Genomic DNA, 19,539 nt, shown 5'->3' with positions numbered 1-19,539 from the left:
AACTTACTGTTCTTTTTGTAGCCACATCCAGTCAGACTATCACTGTGTTTATACAGTAGCATCGATGTGGAGCAGAAGTGGGCTTTGTGTTTGTTAAACACTCCACTAAGGCAAAACGATAGACTAGTCAGTTATAAGTTACTTACGGGACCATTTATTCAGCTCTAATGAGCCACTTTTAATGTTCAGTTGAGGTTTGATTCAGATCTAAATTATTTTTTAACTTTTTTTTTTTTTTGTCAGGAAAATTTAGCTCCTTAACTGAAATGGAAGTGACAGTAGGATGGTTGAGTGTGTGTGTGTGTGTGTGTGTGTGTGTGTGTGTGTGTGTGTGTGTGTGTGTTCCTTCTTTCCACAGTGCATCATGGCTAAAGAAAGGTTTATTAATTGATGTCGGTTTTGTGTGTTCCCTCAGTTGGATTTGGTGCCTCTTTATGCTTCACAACAGACCTCAAGATCTCGTTTTCTTGTCTGTCTCACTCTCCCCCTGTCAGGCTTACGCTTTCTCTCTTTGTGACATCACATATAAAACTCTGTTATTAGCCGTTAGTGGAGAGACGGGCCAATTTTACAGCAAAAAATTGCACTGATGTTTAATTCCTCCCTCATATTGTCTGTTTTGTACCTCTTCTGGAGGTGTTTGTGCTACTCTCGGAAAGAGATTTTGTCCGTGCGGGTACTGCTCGAAGTTGGTTCTCAACAGTTTTAGGCAATCACTTCTCTCTTTATTGATTTAGATGCCTAAGCCTCTTGCTTTATGTCATGCCTTTGTAGATAGATCACGGTCATCGAGAAATTATCTGCAGGTGAAAATGAAAAAAAGAATTTTACCGTCACTTTAGGCGATTAGAAAAGTGACATTTTTTTCTATTCAGCATGCTTTGTGCTAAATAAATGAAATAATTCAGTTATTTGCTATAAACGATACTGTATGAGTATGTATTCAAGTACTGCAGTATGCAGACAATTAAAAATATGAGAAACTCTTTTGAGAGGTTCATATTTTTCTTCTAGTATGTTTGACTATAATATTGATGGTTATGGGTACTTAATTCTTGTTTTGAGTGTCTCATGAATTACCCGAATGATTAAATGAACATCTTTGTAGTAACAGATATGGTCAGTTATTTCCACATGCATGATTTGAAGAGAGATTTACCAGGACAGTGCTTTTTAATCCAGAGTCAGGCTCAACTTTTCGCTGTTTTTCACTGGTTGCTTGACACGTCTCTTGAGCGAGATCCTGATTGCTTTATTTTGACAGGTGAAATTTAATCTTTGTGGTCACTAATGGTCCAGAAGGTGGTCTGGGGTGAGATGTATATTAAATTTGGAGCCTCATCCTGCCGCACTAAACAGATGTGACCTCCCTTTTCAGAATTGAAATGCAGAGATGAGAATAGTAGCCAGTTTAAGGGTGAAGTCTTAAGACAATAGAAAGCATCTCACTGTCTCCAGTCTTCAAGATGACTGCTTGTATGTATGACTTTGAAATTTATCAGAGGAAACTGATTGTCAGTTCTTAACTGTAGCATGTAAAGACTTTTATATCTTCTAGTTTAAACCCAACCTCATGTTGTAAAATAGCACTGGAGGGACTCAAGTCTTGTGGCACACAGTGATTTAAATCTGTAGTCCAAGAAAGAGAGAAAATTAAAAAGTATTAGGGAGTTTAGACTTTGTGAGAGATATTCAGTCATGCTTGTACTGGCATTTTTTTTGCATGATGGAACAAGACAGACAAAATATTTGCATCCAGTTTAAAAACAAACAAACTAGGTTTAAAGAAAATTGCAGGGAGGAGTGTCAAAAGGAAAACGGATGATATATACTTGTGTACTTTTTTTGGTGAGATTTATTTGGGAAGATGGGAAGAAACTGCAAGCCTGACCTGAGGTTATTAATGCTGCAGTCACACTAGGGAAAAACGGGGTTGGAGACTGAGGCATGACCAAGATTATTGCAACCGTGTGCCGTTTTGGTACCGTCTGCGTGTATTTATAAATTAGATGCCAATTTATTTGCAAACCAGAGTGACTCTAGTCAGCCTGAGTTGACTGCTGGTATTTCTTTATTTTCAATGCCCTCGCGTCTTGCTTTATGCCATGTTTTCTGCAGGTGAAATGGGTTGCCTGGTGGATGAGAGGCCGCTCCCCAATAGGCAACCTGTGAAATTGCCTCATACTTGAAAGTGGGTGCTGCAACCACTTGCAATCAGTCTCCAACCAATTGCAAAATATTCAGTGTATTCACCAGGGGACCATTGGTTTAGTTTTATTTTTGCCATGTTAATTTTTCCTCTAGAGTGACTGAACCATAAGCTAGAAATAAACCTCACATAAAACCATTTTTTTCTTTTTTTTGTAATAGCAGCAGGCTCCAGTTTCATTCTTGCAGTCCCTGTTTTACTCTCATCAAGAAAAGAAAATAAGCCTATTTGCTGAACGTCACACAGTTTCTTTACGAATAAACAGCCTAAAAAAATATAGAGCTTTGTGGAATTCAATTAAATAAATAAAAAGAGGGAAACTCGAACTGCAAATGTCCAACTAAGTACAGAATGAGTATGTCTCTGTGGTGGATGAAATGTGCCAAAATAATAATCTACCTTCCACTTTAGTGGAACGGGGTGAAAAGAATTGTTGGAATATAAAAAGATCCTGATGAAACGCATTTCATGAGCTTTCTTTTCATGTTGCTGTTGTGGGTTTGTGTCACTTCTGAATCATTCACATGTAATCCAGCTACCCAACATGTAACCAACAAAACCATAATATAACGGGCACTGAACCTTTTGAGATGTGACTGATGTGGACTGCAAGCAACCAGGTCAGCTCCCAGTAAAATTGTACAACTCACTCACAAAAGAAGCTTGCTATTATTTTAATTTTATCTTTACTGTTGCTGTTAATTTATTCCAGTCAGAAGTTTTTCTGTCATTGTTTTTCTTTTTAATCTGAAAAGACACAAAAAAATGTTGTTCATCAGCCTTTAAGCATCATGTTTACACGGTGCTCAGTCTTGGTACACTTTGATCTACGGTTCTGTCTCTGTCTTTGTTTACACAATGACATCTTGCATTAAAAGAAAACTCCAACTTATGGTAACTGCCCTTGAATATCTGTAATTTAAATCGTGCTGCTAGAGAAAGAAATCTAAATGTAACAACTTACAATAAATACTTAATAGATTTTTGCCAAATGTGACTGTGTTTTTCTTTGAAGGTGTGGGAAATGAAGACTCTGATTTAAGGGACTCCAAATTGATTGTGTGAGAGACAAGGTCTGAAACAAAAGAAATATCCAGTGAGCAGCATTTGTGTGGACCAAAAGTCCTTGATGCCAGAGGTCAGGGTGATGATAGGAAGGCGGCTGTAACTCAAATAGACTCTCCTTCCAACCAAGGTATGCACAAAAGCATCTCGTTGCACCTTTAAGCAGATGGGCTGCAGCAGAAGTCCGCAGTGGGCACCGCTGACGAGTGATCTGAGGCTACGATTGAGTTATCAAAACTGGACAATAGAAGATTGGATAAACGTTCCCTGGTCTGTGCCTTGATTTCTGCTGTGACATTTGGATGGTAGGATCAGGGTACATGATGAAGTGAGCGGCAAGTCTATTCATTTTTATTGTAATTTCCCTTTTATTAATTATGGCAGCAGGGTGTGGTTTCCCGACTCAGCTGTAGGAGGGAGAGAGGTGGGGCATTTACGGGGTGGCAAGGACTAAGTTCAGTCTCTTATTTCATCAATTTATCATTTTAATCCAGAGTTAAATGTCTTAAGTAACTATCAAGCAGGTGTACAGCCAATTTTGTGTAGGGATTCATGGATGAACTCCCTTTTGTAGATTTTTAAGCCTGTTCCTTCATCTTTATACCTGAAGCTGGCCAGTTTTCACTTGTCTGGTACAACAATACAAATAGTTTTCCAGGATCAATCAGGAAAAAAGGAACCATTTTAAAATCCAGACTGCAATCTGTCCACATAGGAAATTGTGCAAAAGTTTTAGGCCACCACTTATTTCTTTATATTTTTCTGGGGAAATGGGTGAAGCGGTTTGTTGAAACATGCAACGTATATGGAAATGCACGATATAAGGCAAAAACACAGTTTGTGCAATCCTAATGAGTTTGAAAGTCTATAATGGGTTTGACTACTTTTATTGTTTAACATAGCGTGAACTCTCTCAGGTCATCTGTCTCGTAATTTCTTCAAGTGGTCTTCAGGAATAGTTCTTAAGGCCTCTTGAAGAACATTCAAAGCTTTTCTTTGGATGTTGGCTACCTTTTGTTACATCCTCTGTAAAAATTATTGCAAATTGCTTCAATAATGTTGAGGTCTGGGTTCTGAGGAGACCAATCTATGACTGATATTGTTCCACTGTGTTTTTTCTGTCCAGGTATGATTTTAAGCCAGATGAATCAGCTAAAAGGCCAGATTCACCTCTCAGATCCTCTGCCTAGTCTTTGCTAGATTTCTTGTATTTTGCTTAAGGACACTGCTTTCAGATACTGGTCATTTTCTTGCATTTTTTTTTTCTTTTTAGGTCTGATACTTCTTCTTTTATCCCCCACTTGGACAGCTTCCTCAATTTCTTTCAAGGACACGCTGCACACCCTGCAGAGGCTTTTCAGCTAATAGCTCTTAGTCAATCACCTTGTTGGTTCAAAAGTACCAAATTATGTCCATAAAATTGACCATAATTAAAAAAAAATGTATTCAACAAAAGAAATGGGAACAAATTACATGCTTTTGCAGTGGTTGCTGGTAACAAAGTGGCTACACAGAAATTAAAATTAGTTCTTTGCTAAGATGTCACTGATTCAGCTCTTGAAGTAGATTACTTTTTTGTGCTTGAATGACTCATAGGTCAGTATTAGGTGGTGCAGCAAAAAAAAAACCAAAAAAACCAAAAAAAACATTCATCTGAAAATGATCAGGTAAAAGAACAGAACTGAAAAACAGTGAAAAAGCAGCCAATGACCAAAGAAAGACCTCCAGAAAGCTTGGAGAACCTGCTGGTCAGCACTTTTACATGGTGCTGTACATTTTAAAACCTTAATAAATAAAAAATGGCCAAATAAGTCTTTTATTCAGATTTAGGGGCTGTTTAATCCTATGTTGTGTTATGTTTCTTTGCAGGCTACTCTTAACTTACAAACCAACCATTCAGCTGAGAACTGGAAAGTCCTTTTCAGGTTTCAAATCCATACCCCGCTCAAAACGAGGCATACATTATTTTTTAAATGGATTACGCATGAAGTCAAATAGTGTTTAACAGAGTTTTCGGGGAGATCATCTGACTAAAGGCCAAAAGGCTAGTAATCACATGTTGGACTCAGACATAATGTAGTTGCTTTTTTGAAACAATTCATGATCATTTAAAGTAAAATGTTTAAACAACCTAATACACGGGGGAGTTTTGGCATCTCTGAGTAAGACTATATAATTAACCTGTGGCATTTTGATAAACTATACTTCCAAAAATAAATATTTCCTTCTGACACCCAGATTTAAATGAGACCTGTTAACCACAGAAAGAGGCCACGTCGTTTAAAAATGTCTTTATTTTTATCCTCTGCATCAAAGACTGTGTTTTCAGACTTTACATTCAGACAACAGGGTGAGACCACATGCTGAGGACAGAGGAGGCAGGTTTGTGTGCATGGGTGCTCTCTCATACAATCTTCTTTATTTATGTGTGTATAACTCTTCATACAGTCCTGTCTGTATGTGGGCATGAGTATGGGCACTGTCACAGATGTGTTTTCTCTCTCAGACAGTCTTTTGATCAGTTGGGTCTGGAACTGTTGAGGCAGATGTTGAATCCTCCTGGGTCTTGTCTAATCCCTGGCTGCAGCCCTGCTCGCTTAACTGTGTGTCGTCTTTCACCGTGACTGCAGCGTTGGAATTGCTCGCGTCTATACTCTCATATGGCTCTGATGTCCACTGAGGAAGAAAGGAAGAGAGAGGAGGCCGGTTTCAGGCACAGGAGAGCATTCGCTGTTTGTATAAAGCAACTAGCATGTTCGAACACAACAAGAATATCAGACGGCAACTCTGATTGTACCACTCAAAAGTGTCAAATGATGCATGAGAGTAAAAATCAGATTTTCACTTTGTTTTTTTCCTCTATTTTAATTCTTGACTTCACAATTTGGGCTCCAGGAGTACAAAACAACCGAAATGAGTCTCACTTCTTCAACTTTTTTCAAAACTTCAAACAGTAAAAATATGGGACTCTCTCCACTGGAAAAAAAAAAACCCCACACAAACATTTTTTGCCATGCACAAAATTTGGGGTTATGTTAAAATTTAGACTTAATAACTTAAATTTAAAATTCTTTTCTCTGAAGTTTCAGTTGGCAAGTCTAAATTTGGAGATAATAACCTGAAATGTTGACTTCTGAATCTTAAAGCAATTGTTTTTCCAGCTGCTGAAACAGGCTTCCACAGATTGATCGGTAGGTTTAGAGCAGCCTGAAGCCTGAACATTTGGCTCACAGAGACTCCTTGTAAATCCACTGACATCCTTATTTGAAACCCTGGTTATCTTTAATATGAGCATCCACCTGAATAACAGTGAATACATGGCAGAAAATAAGGAAAAGCAGAATACGGGACTGTGAATAAATATACGCCGCCCCCCTTCCTGATGCATTAGTTTTGTGCATATTTTCACACTGTTGTTTCAGACCATCAAACTAATTTTACTATTAGACAAAGTCATACAAAATGCAATTTTTAAATAATGATTTCATTATCAATCAACCATTTTTAAAAATTACCCCCTTGAGTGGAAGCTGAGTTCCATTTCACTAGCAACACCCAGGCATGATTACTGCCAGACCTGCTGAATTTTTAACAAATCACTTAAATAGAACGTGTCTGACAAAGTGATGTAGATTAAAAAGTCTCAAAAAGTAACAAATCATGCCACGATCTAAAGAAACTCAACTATAGATGAGAAACAAAGTCATTGACATCTATAAATCTGAAAAGCTTAGAATAGCATTTCTAAGGCTTTGGGACTTCAGCAAACCACAGAACCATTTTCCACAAATGGTGAAAACATGGAACAATGGTGAACATTCCCAGGAGTGGCCGGCCTACCATAATTATTCTATATTCTATTCTAGAAGTTCACAAAAAAACTCAGACCAACATCTAAAGAACTCCAGGCCTCACTTACTACAGTTAAGGTCAGTGTTTGTGATTCAACAAAAAAGCAAGAGACTGGCCTTGGAAAACGTCCAAGGACAAAACCACAGCTGACCAAAAAGGCTCATCTCACATTTGCCCTAAAACATCCTTAAAAAGAGAAACTATTCTGTGGACAGACGCGACAAAAAATGTAGTTTTTTGGAAGGTTTGAGTCCCATTACGTCTGGAATAAAACCAACAACATTTTATAAAATTAACATGATACCAACAGTCAAACATGGTGACAGTTCTGTGAGGGTATGGGGCTGCTTCAGGACTGGGACTATTTACTGTGATTGATACAACCATGAATTTTGCTCAGGTTGTCCTTGAATCTCAAATATATTTGGATTATGCAGCAGCAAGTTCACCTCTGAATGGCTCAAAAAATCAATTACTTTTTCACACAGGGCCAGGTAGGGTTTTCTTTCCCTTTACTATATGAAATCATCATTCAAAAACTGCATGTCGTATTTACTCTGATTTTTCTTTGTCTAATATTAAAATTGTAAATCCAATTGAATCTTCTCAAACAATAAAAATGAGCTGTGCTTTTAGACAGACACTGGATGTGAGAGAAATATCAGTCTCTTATCTATTGGCAAAAACTGCAAACAAGCTCCTCAAGATGTTGAACTTTTCCCTTAGTATTTAAAACCTCTACAAAAGCAAGACAAGCAAGTCAAACTAGGAAAAAGTGTGCACTTGTTTTTCTGTATATGTGTACATCTAACTGCTGCCTACCTAGTCTAAGCTGTGTTGTGGAAACAGTCTTAAGTGGGTGCAGAATTCAGACAGTGCTCTTTTCCCCACCCACCTGTGTGGCTCTGCTGCTGGACCTATGTGAGGGCCCGATGGCAATGTTGACACTGGAGGATGACTGTGTATCGGTGGTGTTGCCCCCTTCAGCAGCGGACAACCCGGAGATAACCAGGCCGCTGGAGAAGCTACGCTTCCCAAACAGCAAGCTGAGTGTGGATGAAGATGAGGAGACCTGGCACCACAAGGAACGGAGATATTGCAGTTCTGTTATAATGTCATACAGTAAACACTAAGGTGATTTATAGGAACATCAAGAATCTCAGTTTTCAGATCTTCCATCTGTCGGCCATGTGTTTAGGCATGCTGCATTAGGAGTGTACAGTTCCTACCTGACTGGAGCGCTGCTGATGCTGCGCTGCCTGAAGCTGCGCGCTGATGCCACCTGCTCCTGAGAGACGAGGGACCTGGAGACAGACAAAAATCCTCTTTACACTCTTAGTAAGGGAGCACAAAAGCAGCTGCAACCGAGAAAAGTAAGCTTTTTACAATGTGTGCGTATACCTGGGAGAATATAGAAGCTATGGAGGTGTTAAAGGACAGCTGACTGTTAGACAGACGCTGGACAATCCCGTTATTGGAGCCCGAGTCCAGGATTGGGCCAGACTGGCTGCTGACAGGGGGGCGCTGACTCTGGGGCTGCACTGATCGACTGCGGTACTCTCTCCTGGCTGTAGAATTAAAAACGTGAACATTTGTAATGAAACGCAAGATTTAATAACCTAATGTACAATTTAAAAAGCACGTTATATTTGACTTCAGGATTTTAGTTTAGCTATGTGGCTCTCTGTGGTCTCTTAAAAAATAAAAACACTGGTACATCTACGTATTTGGACACCACCATAAAAAAAACAACAAGATGTTAAATGAAGACTTTCATTTTTCATTTTAAAAGAGTTTAGCAAAAGCATTGCAGTGATGTGGTGATCAAAGTTGTTATAATGTTAACATAAGTAAATTGGGTAAATAACTTTCAGAGTTGAACTAAAACCATCTAAAACTATAGCCAGTGAAAATTTCAACTCAAACACATGTTTTGGGTTGTTGGAAGACAAAGCGATGACACAGAGCAGTTTTGCTGCTCACTGGTTGAGATTTTGTTCCAAAGAAAATTGTCTTTTTTCACGATTCCTTCCAGGTTGGTGAGAGTCCCAGCTCCAGATGCACTGAAGCATCTCTACAGCATAATACTCCCACCATGTTTCACTGTGGGGATGTTATTTGTTGGATTGTACGCCTCTTCCTTCCAAACATGTTTTCCAAACATGAGCAGCATCTCTGTGGCCAAAGACCTCTAGTTTTGTCTCATCTGACCAAAGGGCGCACTTCTAAAATGCTTGATCTTTGTCCAGGTTGTTCTTAGTGTACTTCAGTATGACTTGAAGGCTTCTCTTCTGAAGAAATCAAGATTTTCTTGCACCGAGTACATACCTGTGCAGGTCTCCATCGAGACTACAATTCCCAGCCGGTCTAAGTCATTTACTAATGTCTTGGCAGTTGTTCTGGCGTCTTTACACACATCTCTCAGTAGTTTTATTTCCAGAGAATTTAAAATCTTTTGCCTCCTATCTCTGCCAGGCTTGTTCTGTACTGTGTGGCTCTCTTTGTGTTTCTTGATGATACTTTTCAATCCTCTTCTTTACACTTGGAAAAAAGTGACAACTTTGTATATCCATCTCCTGCTTTGTGAGTATCGAAAATTATTTTTCTCAAGTTGAAACTGATTTCCTTTGTATATGGCACTATGACACTTTCTCAAGTGACAGCTCAAACCCTTACTGAAGTTTTTTTTTTTATACTGTGTGTAAATTGTGCTTTAGAGTTCAAAAGTTGACCTTATTTTTACCTCATAAGTAAGCAGCCTGGTCATTAGTTACATGCGAAAAACTGAGTTAATCCCATGCTTGTAGAAACACCTTCTGCTGCATGAGTGACTTTATCGGTTTCTCACATAATTGTGGAACAGTTTTGTCCCACTCTTCTTTACAACATTGCCTCGGGTTATTGAGGTTTCCAGAGATTCATTTTTGTCCCACACAGTTGGGTTGTAGTCTGGACTTTGTCCCATTTTCCTTAATTCTTTTCTTTTTCGGGCATTCTGTTGGAGTTTTTCTGCTGTGCTTAGGATCGTTGTTTTGTGGAAAAACCTAATTTCTTTCAAGTCATAGCTATTGGATAAAAAGCCTCATATTTGATTCCAGAGTACTTTGACACACAAAAGAATTCATAATGGACTCAAAAACCGCAAGGTTCCCAGGCGCTGTGGCTACAAAACACACCAAAATCATTACCTCTTCGCCACCGTGGTTAACAGTTGTTATGAGGTGTACGTTCTAATATGCTGTGTTTAGTTTTTGCAAAACATGGTGGTTTCGATTATGACCAAACATCTCCACTTTGTCCTTGTCTCTCTACAGGACATTGTTCTGGAAGTCTTGTGGTTTGTTCAGATGCAACTTTGCAAACTTAAGCTGTGCTGCCAGTCTTTTTCTAATCATACTGTCATTAACCTTAACATTTAACATGGTAAGTGGAGCCTGTAGAGTCTGAGATGTTCACTCGTCATTCACTCCTCGAAGATCGTGGCGTTGTGTTAACACACACCTGAAGGCTCCAGACTATCAAACTGCCAAAACATCTGCTTTCATAGAGGCAGCCACACTTGTTGATGATCAATTAATGAAATGCATTTGATTAACAGCACCTGGATCTACTCAGTACGACCTTAACGCTACTGGAAGCAGTGCAAGTGTACTTAGTTTTTCATGTGATTGCACAGAGTAGTCTTTCCTGCAGTGGGAAAACCTCTCCCAGTGAAAATTTAGTCTGATTGTATAGAACTATAGGAAAATGACCCTATTGCGTAATTCATCTTTGATGCTAGTAAACACTTTTCTGATAGGTTTATATTCCCTTTGCTTGTTTCAAATATAATATAAAACTACATATTATTTTATAAAGCAGGGTCAGAGGGTAGGCAATGTGACAGACTATAATTTAGGGTGGGGCTTAGATTTGAAAAGTTACATAGCTTGACTTTGGTTCGTGTGATTAAAAACAAACAAAACCCAAGCATTATTAGGTTTACATCGAGATTGTAGTAGAAGAATTTGTACCAGCGTTGCGGTGTCTGTGGCTGTGTGCCGTCCTGGCTCTGTGCTGGCTCAGGCTGTTGGATGTGACAGAGGATGGGCGGTTGTGGCTCAACGATGACGACCCACCGGCACCGCAGTCCACATCCTCCATATTCATGCCGCTGTTACAGCTGGTCAGGTTGTCCTTACGCACCCTGCAGAACACAAGCACACAGCTCTGATTTATTTATTCATGTCCACATCAGTGCAAGGGATGCACACAGGCAAGGGGGACGTTCAAAAATTTACAGAGCCTTAACTATCAGCACTGCTTAAACCACACACACACACACACACACACACACACTCAGAGATGTTACGTAACTGTGCTAACATATGTGGTGGTGGTGGTGTTCCTCGTAAATTAGTTAAATGTGTTCTGGCTGGGGAGGCTTGATCCATCTCCTTATCTCCTTTTCTACTTAGTCGAATTAAGACAACACCTTTCAGTCAAGGCGGATGAAACAGGCTTAACAAACTAATCTAATCTGAAAGCAAAACTCTGCCCCAAGAAGCTTAAGGGCGAACTGCGCAGTTACAAAGACACACACCATTAGCTGACCTGCAGAGGTTAATGCAGCGCCTGTACGATAAGTTCTACCGAAGGTATTGTGTAAATGATGGAGAGAGAAACAAAAGGCAGGATGAAACTGGGGCTGAAGGAAGAGAGAGCCAAGAGAAGGAGGTTTCTGCATAGCAAAGCAGAGAGTTAAAGCTTTCAGCTTCCCGCTTACTCTGTAATCCAGCTGTCTATTTCTCTCAAACATGCACTCGCACTGTCCCTGTACATGTATTTAAAACTACATCAAGTTGGCAGAGAAGCCTCTTCGCAGCACTGACTACCTCCAAGTCAATATCTGTAAATCCACAGAGCAGGCAAGGCTCCCACTAAGCAGGCAGCCAGAGCATTACACTGCAGTTTGCATCTTATCCAGAGTGATTTATACTAAATGCAACCAGCTGAATAAGAGCATTAGGAAGCTGGCATAAACTGCTTTATCCCAACTTTTTCCTCTTTTGTCCCGGAGACATAAGGCCTTCTGTAACAGCTCAGAAATATATATAGATATATATCAGATTTCTGATATGTAATCTTTGTGACTTACAAAATGCTATTAAGTAGATGATGCATTTTAGAAATCGCCTGGAGAAAAACAGAGAATATATACTTATTAGGAGTAACCACAATACTTTTGTACTCATCTCTGTTCTTATTCACCTCTTTGAAAGGCAGGCAGCTTCTGTGGCAAACTAAAGGGTTATCAAGGCAAATAAAAATACAGTCTTTGAAAACACAGAATAAGGAGACGATTTCAAACAACGAGTAAGTAAACAGTGCATCAAAACAATGGTCAAACTAAAGCAAAAGACAAAATGATGGTAAAAAGAGCTGCTGACACTTAGAGGCATTTGTCAGTGAATTTCAATGCATACTATATCAAGAGGAAAATCCATAACATCTGCAACTGATGCACATGAAGCAATTGCACCGTCACAAACTGCAACTGTCCACTGGGCATGTGATGGGCCACACTGACCATGCACCGTGTGCCGGAAAACTACTACAACTTACTTTCTGCGGTCTTTGCAGCAGATAATTAGCTAGTCCAGAGATTCAAATCTTCTCTCCTGAAATGATTTTGTCCCAGTTTCAGAGATGAAATCAACTAGATGATTAGAAGAAATATGAAAGTTTTTGTCCTTCAAATATTCCAAATAAAGAGTGTGTTATTCAAGACTCCTCAGAGGCTCATGTTCAACCAGACTGAACCCATGACCTTCAACTTACAGCATCATCTTCTTACCCATCAGAGAGAACTAAATAAAGTCTGTTTTCTGTTTATCTTTAGCATGTGAAAAAAAACAACTAATTTTGAAGCACAGTCACAGGAAGAGATTTGGAAAAGGCTGAGCCTGGAAGGCAAGGATGAAAAAAGAATAACAAACTGCACTTTCTACTTAAGTGGGACAAAATGTACTGACCGCAGCCATTTAGAGCAGAGCCAGGAACGAATGGCATCCAGGCTTAAAGCCCCTCCTCCAATGCCGCGTAGTGTACCGTGTGTTCCTGCGTATGAAGTTGTCAGAGGTGACACGTACCTAAAAAACACAAAAAGAAAGAAAGTTAAACAGAGAAAACGTCTATGTGAGTGGGCTAAATACTTCTATTGAAGCAAATTAAGATTTTTCTGTGTAATAATTTGGCACGCACATGGGGTAGCCGAGTGGCTGGTCACAAGAAGAGTTGACCATGTTCCTCAGTGCTTGCTTTGAGTTTTGGATGCTGCCTCGCTCCGGGTTTCGGTTCCTTAAAAATATCAACTCCTGCTGCTGTCCTGCCCAGAGGCCTCGCACACACTCCTTATTGATCTGAAGAGGTACGGAAAAAATAGAAACAATCATACAGGAGTACAAAGTCCAAACACGAGAGAAGATCCAGAGAACATCTTGTTTGTTTTATACAAAAAGCAATGTGTGAATATGACAATGCTGTGGCCTTATAATTAGCATGTTTTAAGGTGCTTGTGTGAGGATTTTGTAACATTTGGGCAGCCTTGGATCTTAGGGTCATGGGAATGAACTGTTCCTTTGTAATCATCATCTTATTTTAAGTGGTGTAAACTTTCAAATTGACCTATTATACTGATTTCTAACTCCATGTCAACCAGCCTCTGGAATAATTCTGGATATGTGACCACTCTTCTTGGCAGAATTTGTAGACTTCATTTACATTGGTTAGTTTCTTGGCACAGGACCTTCTTTGAAGTGTAGTCCACAATTTTTTAATACGGTTGAGGGCAGGGCTGTGGGAAGATTAATGTTAGCTTGTTTTATCAGTTCCAAAATGAGTTTTGATTTGCATTTGGGATATTTGTCCTGTTGGGACAACAAATTGTGTCCAAGTTTCAGTCATCCAGCTGTTGACATGAGATGATATAAAAATTGCAACAAAACAGCCCTAGACCGTGATGCTACCACCACCATGCTTGGCAGCTGGTACAGTGTTCTTGGGTTTGAAAGCTTCCCCTTTACTCCTCCAAACGTATCCCTTGTCGTTGTGGCCAAATAGCAGAATTTCTCTCTAACCATAAAACATTTTGTCAGAACATATTTGGCTTGTCCATGTGGACAGCTGTAAATTTCAGTTAATCATGAAGGTGCTGATTTTGGAGCAGGAGTTGGTCGGTGCCCTCAATTTACATGCAGTTTAGTGACAAGTTTGAGCCTCGGTGGTTCTTAGGATTTGCCTGAAATTCACGTTTTCTCTCATCTGAGGGTGACAGATTGGGTCTTCTTCAAGATCTTGGTAAAATAGTGATACCTGTACTTGTACAGTCTTGGAATCTGGAGACCTTTCCAACTTGTGTAAATCTACAATTCTCCTTCTTCACTGAGTTCCTTGGACTTCCCATTTTTTCTGAGTATTGGTCAATCCAGTGAGTGTTGTTGAACAAATCCTTTTTATGCTGGCAAAGAGAAACTAAGATATGTAGTCAACCATGATCACCAACGTGAAGTTAATAAGCTTTGGCCTAGTCGAGTTAAACGACGCTGAAGAACTTTTAACGCCACTGATTAAAATATTTAACTGAGTGTTTGCATATATTTGAGCCTTTATATATACTTTTGACCCTGTGTGGATTAGAGAAAATCCAAAATAAATTCATACTTCCAAATCTTGTTTTTTTTTTTAAGTCATTAAAGAAGTATGCTGTACAATCATTCCACCCTGGAAAAAAACAGCTCAAAGAAATCATTAAAAGCCCAGAAATACCATGAGATGATGAGTGTATGTTATCCAGATGTGCGCATTTTCAAAAGTCTGTTTGACATCCTGAAGGGAAAGCAGCAACTCCAGAATCAAAAGGAGTTTGAACAGAAGAAATTCAAATTTGCGTGATTTATTTATACTAAGATTAAAAAGCAAAAAAAGCCACGATTATGTTCTATCATAGATTTGGAAAAGTGATAGTGTTGGTTTGTTTATTGTCAAACCTTTGAGACCAACCTTCTCCTCATAGGTAGGCAGGATGCTGTCACACTGTGCACACAGCATTTAGCTGTTTAGTCATTCAGCCAGAAAATTAAACGTATTTTACCTTGATGACCTTGAAGCTGAGGTGGCGTTTGTACAGCATGATGATCTTGTACTCGTCCGTGCCATCATCAATCATGTGTCTCAGAGTGAGCAGCGTGTCACGGCTTGACAGCACAGCCTTACGCCAAGCGGGATCGCTCTCGTGGCAGATTACGAGGTTGCTGCGGTAGTTTGTGATGGCTTCGTACAGGATAGACGCCTCCTCGGTCTCTTCCAGACAGGTAAAGTGATCCTGCAAAAGCAGGAAGGTCATCATGAAGTGTTGAAGGAAATGTTTTCTCTATAAGGTGTATTTCCAGTACAGTTTGAGACTAAAGGTTGAAAAGCTACATGCTCTCGCTTTACCTGATGCAATTTGAGGCTCATTCTGACTGCAGGAGCCACCACCTTCTGGAGGAGGTCGAGATCAGTGAAAACCCACTCATCCTTAGTGGCGATGCGGAAGTCGCCTTTAAACAGGGTGTTGAAACCGTACAGAAATGATTCAAGACTTTAAAGAGGAAGGGAGGGATTTGAGGGGGGGGATAAAGGAAACACAAAGATAGAGAAATAAAGGATGGATTATAATAACATATTTTAGATTAGATTACAAGACATAATAACACTGCAGAGTCAGAGGTATGTTTGAATGACGGGGATGTTTAAAGATTTATCCACTGGCTCCCCCTTCTGGCGTTTCTGTTTAGCACCGGGTAATATGTACAACATGAGACAGATGTTCCAATAATTTGTGCATGTAATCTCAAATGCAACAGAAACATTTTTACTGTGTTTTAAGATCAATTTACCATAAGCATTTAATTTCATTGGTTTCCATTCATTTTATTTTAATGGAACAAGTTTATCTACTGCCAAAGTGCACAAAGGAGAGGAAGCAGACTGAAGAGGTCGACACTCTAACAACACACAGGGTTTTAAATTTAGATTCAGATTCAGATAACTTTATCAGTCCCGAAAGGGCAACTTGTTTGCAACTTACCCACAAAACCTACATATATGGTCAAACACACAATCTATAGTATATACACATTGTCAAGGTAGAGATCAGCAAAGAATGAGGTCAAAGCAAAACAGATTCTTAAAGAATAAATAAATGTATTAAAAATAAATAAATAGACAAAGAAGAACAAATGCCTAAAAATGAACAGTCACGGAAAAAACTCATCTAAATGATCCCTGCAAGTAATCTAATAGCTGAGGGAATGAATGATTTCACCTCCTAAGACCCGAACTCTTTCATGGCATGCATTTTATATTTTTCTTTGCTATTTGGGTTGATTAGGACCTGATGAATGTGAAAGCAAAGAATTACCAGATTGTTTTTTTACCTAATTTTTGTTTTTGAGAAAAATGAGATCCACATATGAGAACATTTGTTTCAAATTTTGATAGAACAGTGGCAGTATAATGTCCTCGTAAGTGGATATCAGGCCCTTGTAGAGAAAAATTAAGTATTGTGGTCTAGACATCCCAAAATGTGATGTCCACATATGTGGACACCAGGTCCTAGGAGGTTAAAGTATTTGTTAACAATTACCACAACATCACTGTTGACGGTGCTTTTCCAGTGTCCTAAAACACCCTTCAGCTAAAGAAATGACACATAGTAGCAAATAAACCAACTAAAAATTCATAATATTCCCATAGAAAAGTCACACCTGAATAGATTTTAAACACAGTCAAACATTTCTACATGTTTACAACTGAAGCACATTAAGCAGTTGTAACCGTCTTACTGTTACATGACGGCACCTCTGCCTTTCTTGTGTAACTTCAGCTAATGGAGGCACAAATAAACACTTTGCTCACACCGAGTTCTATGAAAGACTAATGGGCTACCAAATATTTGCTCAAAGTGATGAGCATAAGCCTATGCTGTATAAAGACCTTAATAATATTTCCACACAGCTCACTTCACAGAGGGATTTGCAGGCCAGCCAAACCAGTCACGCACTCTAATATTTCACTGGACTGCCTTCAGCTTTGATAGCCTATAACTGTCACAGCATTTATTTCTGACCACAGTTGGATTTATTTATTTATTTAGTCAAATTCTTTCATTGATGATGGGAGAGTCAGACTGCTGCATGAAGTCTTCTCTGCCAGCTGAAACATATTGATTAATGCAGTAATTATGCAACAGAGGGCTTTTATGTGTTCGCTTTGTTAAATCCAGGTGGTGACCATTTTTGTGGCCAGGCAGTGTATGTGTGCTGTTTTTGAGTCAGACAGGCTTACCTGTTGGACATGTTGTGTGACGCAGTGCCAAGGGATCTCCTCCCCAGGACGGAGAGAGCATAAGACAGAGTGACCAGAGGAGAGTCTTCATCGCTGTCCACAGGCTGGATATAAGCACAAACACACGGATGAAGGCAATGGCATATGGGCCAGAGATAAAAGTAAGTACAGATTCAAGCATTATGAGTGCTATATGGCAATTTGCAGCAGTTTATTTTCACTGTGCAACTCTTGCTTTCTTTCTTACTCATGTCAGATTTCTAAACAAGTAAAAGCAGAATGACAATAAACAAAATTCCTTAAAGGAGACGTAAAACATTACTGTTTCCAGCTTCTCAAATCTGAAATATATTCTAGTTTTTCTTCTTCTTTCAGCATTTTAAGCATTTGGGCTCGTGACTATAACCACATTAAGTTGCAGCAGAGTGTAAACTGAAACTCGCAAGACGATGTTTAATAGAACAGTGTTAAAGGGACGTACCGTCTCCATTTTCCCAGCACAGTGCTGGATCCACTCCAGGTAAACGTTGCAGAAGCTGGCACGCGTCACCCCCTGCAGGCAATGCACATAGTCCTCATCGATCTTCACGCTAAAGACCTGAGGGTCGCGCTCAATGTGGTGCCACTTGGTGTAGGACTGCAGCGCCTCCTGAATGGTGGCATCCTTGAGCCATGTAGACAGTTTGGGAGAGTGGACCAAGTAGTAGATGATACTCTGAAAAGGAGATTGAGAAAGAATGGGTCAGTAAGTAAAAACTTAATACTCACTCAAAAGGAAGACGTGCTCTTGTACGTACTGCATTGCTTAGGATGTCTAGAGTCCTTTATTGCCATGCTGCTATTTGTAATGGTGATTAATGCATAAGATGCTAATTAATTTGTCATTTAAGCAGGAGAGGAACTACCAGACCCCCGTCATCAACGAGTGCCCAGTGGAGAGAGTGGACAGCTTCAAATACCTCGGAGTTCACATCACGCAGGACCTGTCATGGTCCTGTCACATCAACACCGTGGTGAAAAAGGCCCGACAGCGTCTCTACCACCTCAGACGCTTGAGAGACTTCCAACTGCCCTCCAAGGTGCTCAGGAACTTTTACTCGTGCACCATAGAGAGCATCCTGGCGGGAAACATCTTAACCTGGTTCGGGAACAGCACCATGCAGGACAGACGAGCTCTACAGAGGGTTGTGCGGTCAGCTGAGCGCACCATCCGCTCCGAGCTCCCTGACCTGCACTCAATCTACAGCAGGCGGTGCTGGACCAAGGCCAGGAAGATCGTGAAGGACCTCAGCCATCCCAACAACAGACTGTTCTCTCTGTTGAGGTCAGGAAAGCGATTCCGCTCCCTGAAGACCAACACAGAGAGACTGAGGAGGAGCTTCTTCCCGCAGGCGATACGGTCTCTCAATCACACCACCACACAGTACTGACCCACACATATGGTTCTTACACACACACTGGACTTTCTGGACTTTGTTTTTGCACAACACTGGTCACTATATTCTTCATTTCCGGTTAATACTTGTACAGCTGCTGTTATTGTGTATATATTTATTTATATTTAGATTTCTTCATACATTCTTATATAGTTCTATATTGTGTATTTTGTTGTACAGTTATTTTATTTTCAACTTTAATTTATATATTTTATCTTATTCTTCCCAGTTAAATTTACCCTTCATTCTAATTTGTGTTGTACAGTTATTTCATTTTTAACCTTAATTTATATTCTATTCCTTCCTAGTTAAATTTACCCTTTTTAATTTTTCATATTTATTTCCTATCTTATTCATAGCCTTTTCCTTTTTTTGTTTTCTTTAGGTCACGAGCAGTTGTCCAAGCATTTCACTACATATCGTACTGTGTATGACTGTGTACGTGACAAATAAAATTTGAATTTGAATTTGAAGAATGTTCAAAAATTCCCATAAACACACTCCGAAATCTTGTGGAAAGCCTTCTCAGAAGAGTTGAAGCTGTTTCAGCTGCAAAGAGCGGGCCAACACCATATTAAACCCTTTGGATTAAGAACAGGATGTCATTCA

General features: G+C 39.6%; 1 protein-coding gene across 2 annotated transcripts in view; it reads right to left on the bottom strand.

Annotated features, from left to right (window-relative positions):
- Positions 1–5,776: 5,776 nt before the first annotated feature.
- pcnx2 (pecanex 2) overlaps positions 5,777–19,539 on the bottom strand; it is a 37,491-nt gene continuing 23,728 nt past the window's right edge. For both annotated transcript variants that reach the window (XM_085369091.1, XM_085369090.1), the window contains exons 30-40: positions 17,976–18,209; positions 17,495–17,598; positions 15,602–15,746; positions 15,258–15,488; positions 13,370–13,527; positions 13,141–13,257; positions 11,140–11,312; positions 8,528–8,694; positions 8,356–8,430; positions 8,022–8,198; positions 5,777–5,950 (exon numbers count right to left, since the gene is read on the bottom strand). In XM_085369091.1, the coding sequence (XP_085225217.1) occupies positions 5,777–5,950; positions 8,022–8,198; positions 8,356–8,430; positions 8,528–8,694; positions 11,140–11,312; positions 13,141–13,257; positions 13,370–13,527; positions 15,258–15,488; positions 15,602–15,746; positions 17,495–17,598; positions 17,976–18,209 (1,755 nt within the window). The remainder of the gene's footprint in view (positions 5,951–8,021; positions 8,199–8,355; positions 8,431–8,527; positions 8,695–11,139; positions 11,313–13,140; positions 13,258–13,369; positions 13,528–15,257; positions 15,489–15,601; positions 15,747–17,494; positions 17,599–17,975; positions 18,210–19,539) is intronic.

This window comes from Diplotaxodon limnothrissa, linkage group LG13 (assembly GCF_057381915.1).
Source record: "Diplotaxodon limnothrissa isolate DT_005_m linkage group LG13, D_limnothrissa_male_GT1.1, whole genome shotgun sequence".
NCBI classification, from domain to species: Eukaryota; Metazoa; Chordata; class Actinopteri; order Cichliformes; family Cichlidae; genus Diplotaxodon; species Diplotaxodon limnothrissa.
The sequence above is the reverse complement of the archived record's forward strand: the minus strand, read 5'-3'. Positions and strand labels throughout refer to the sequence as shown.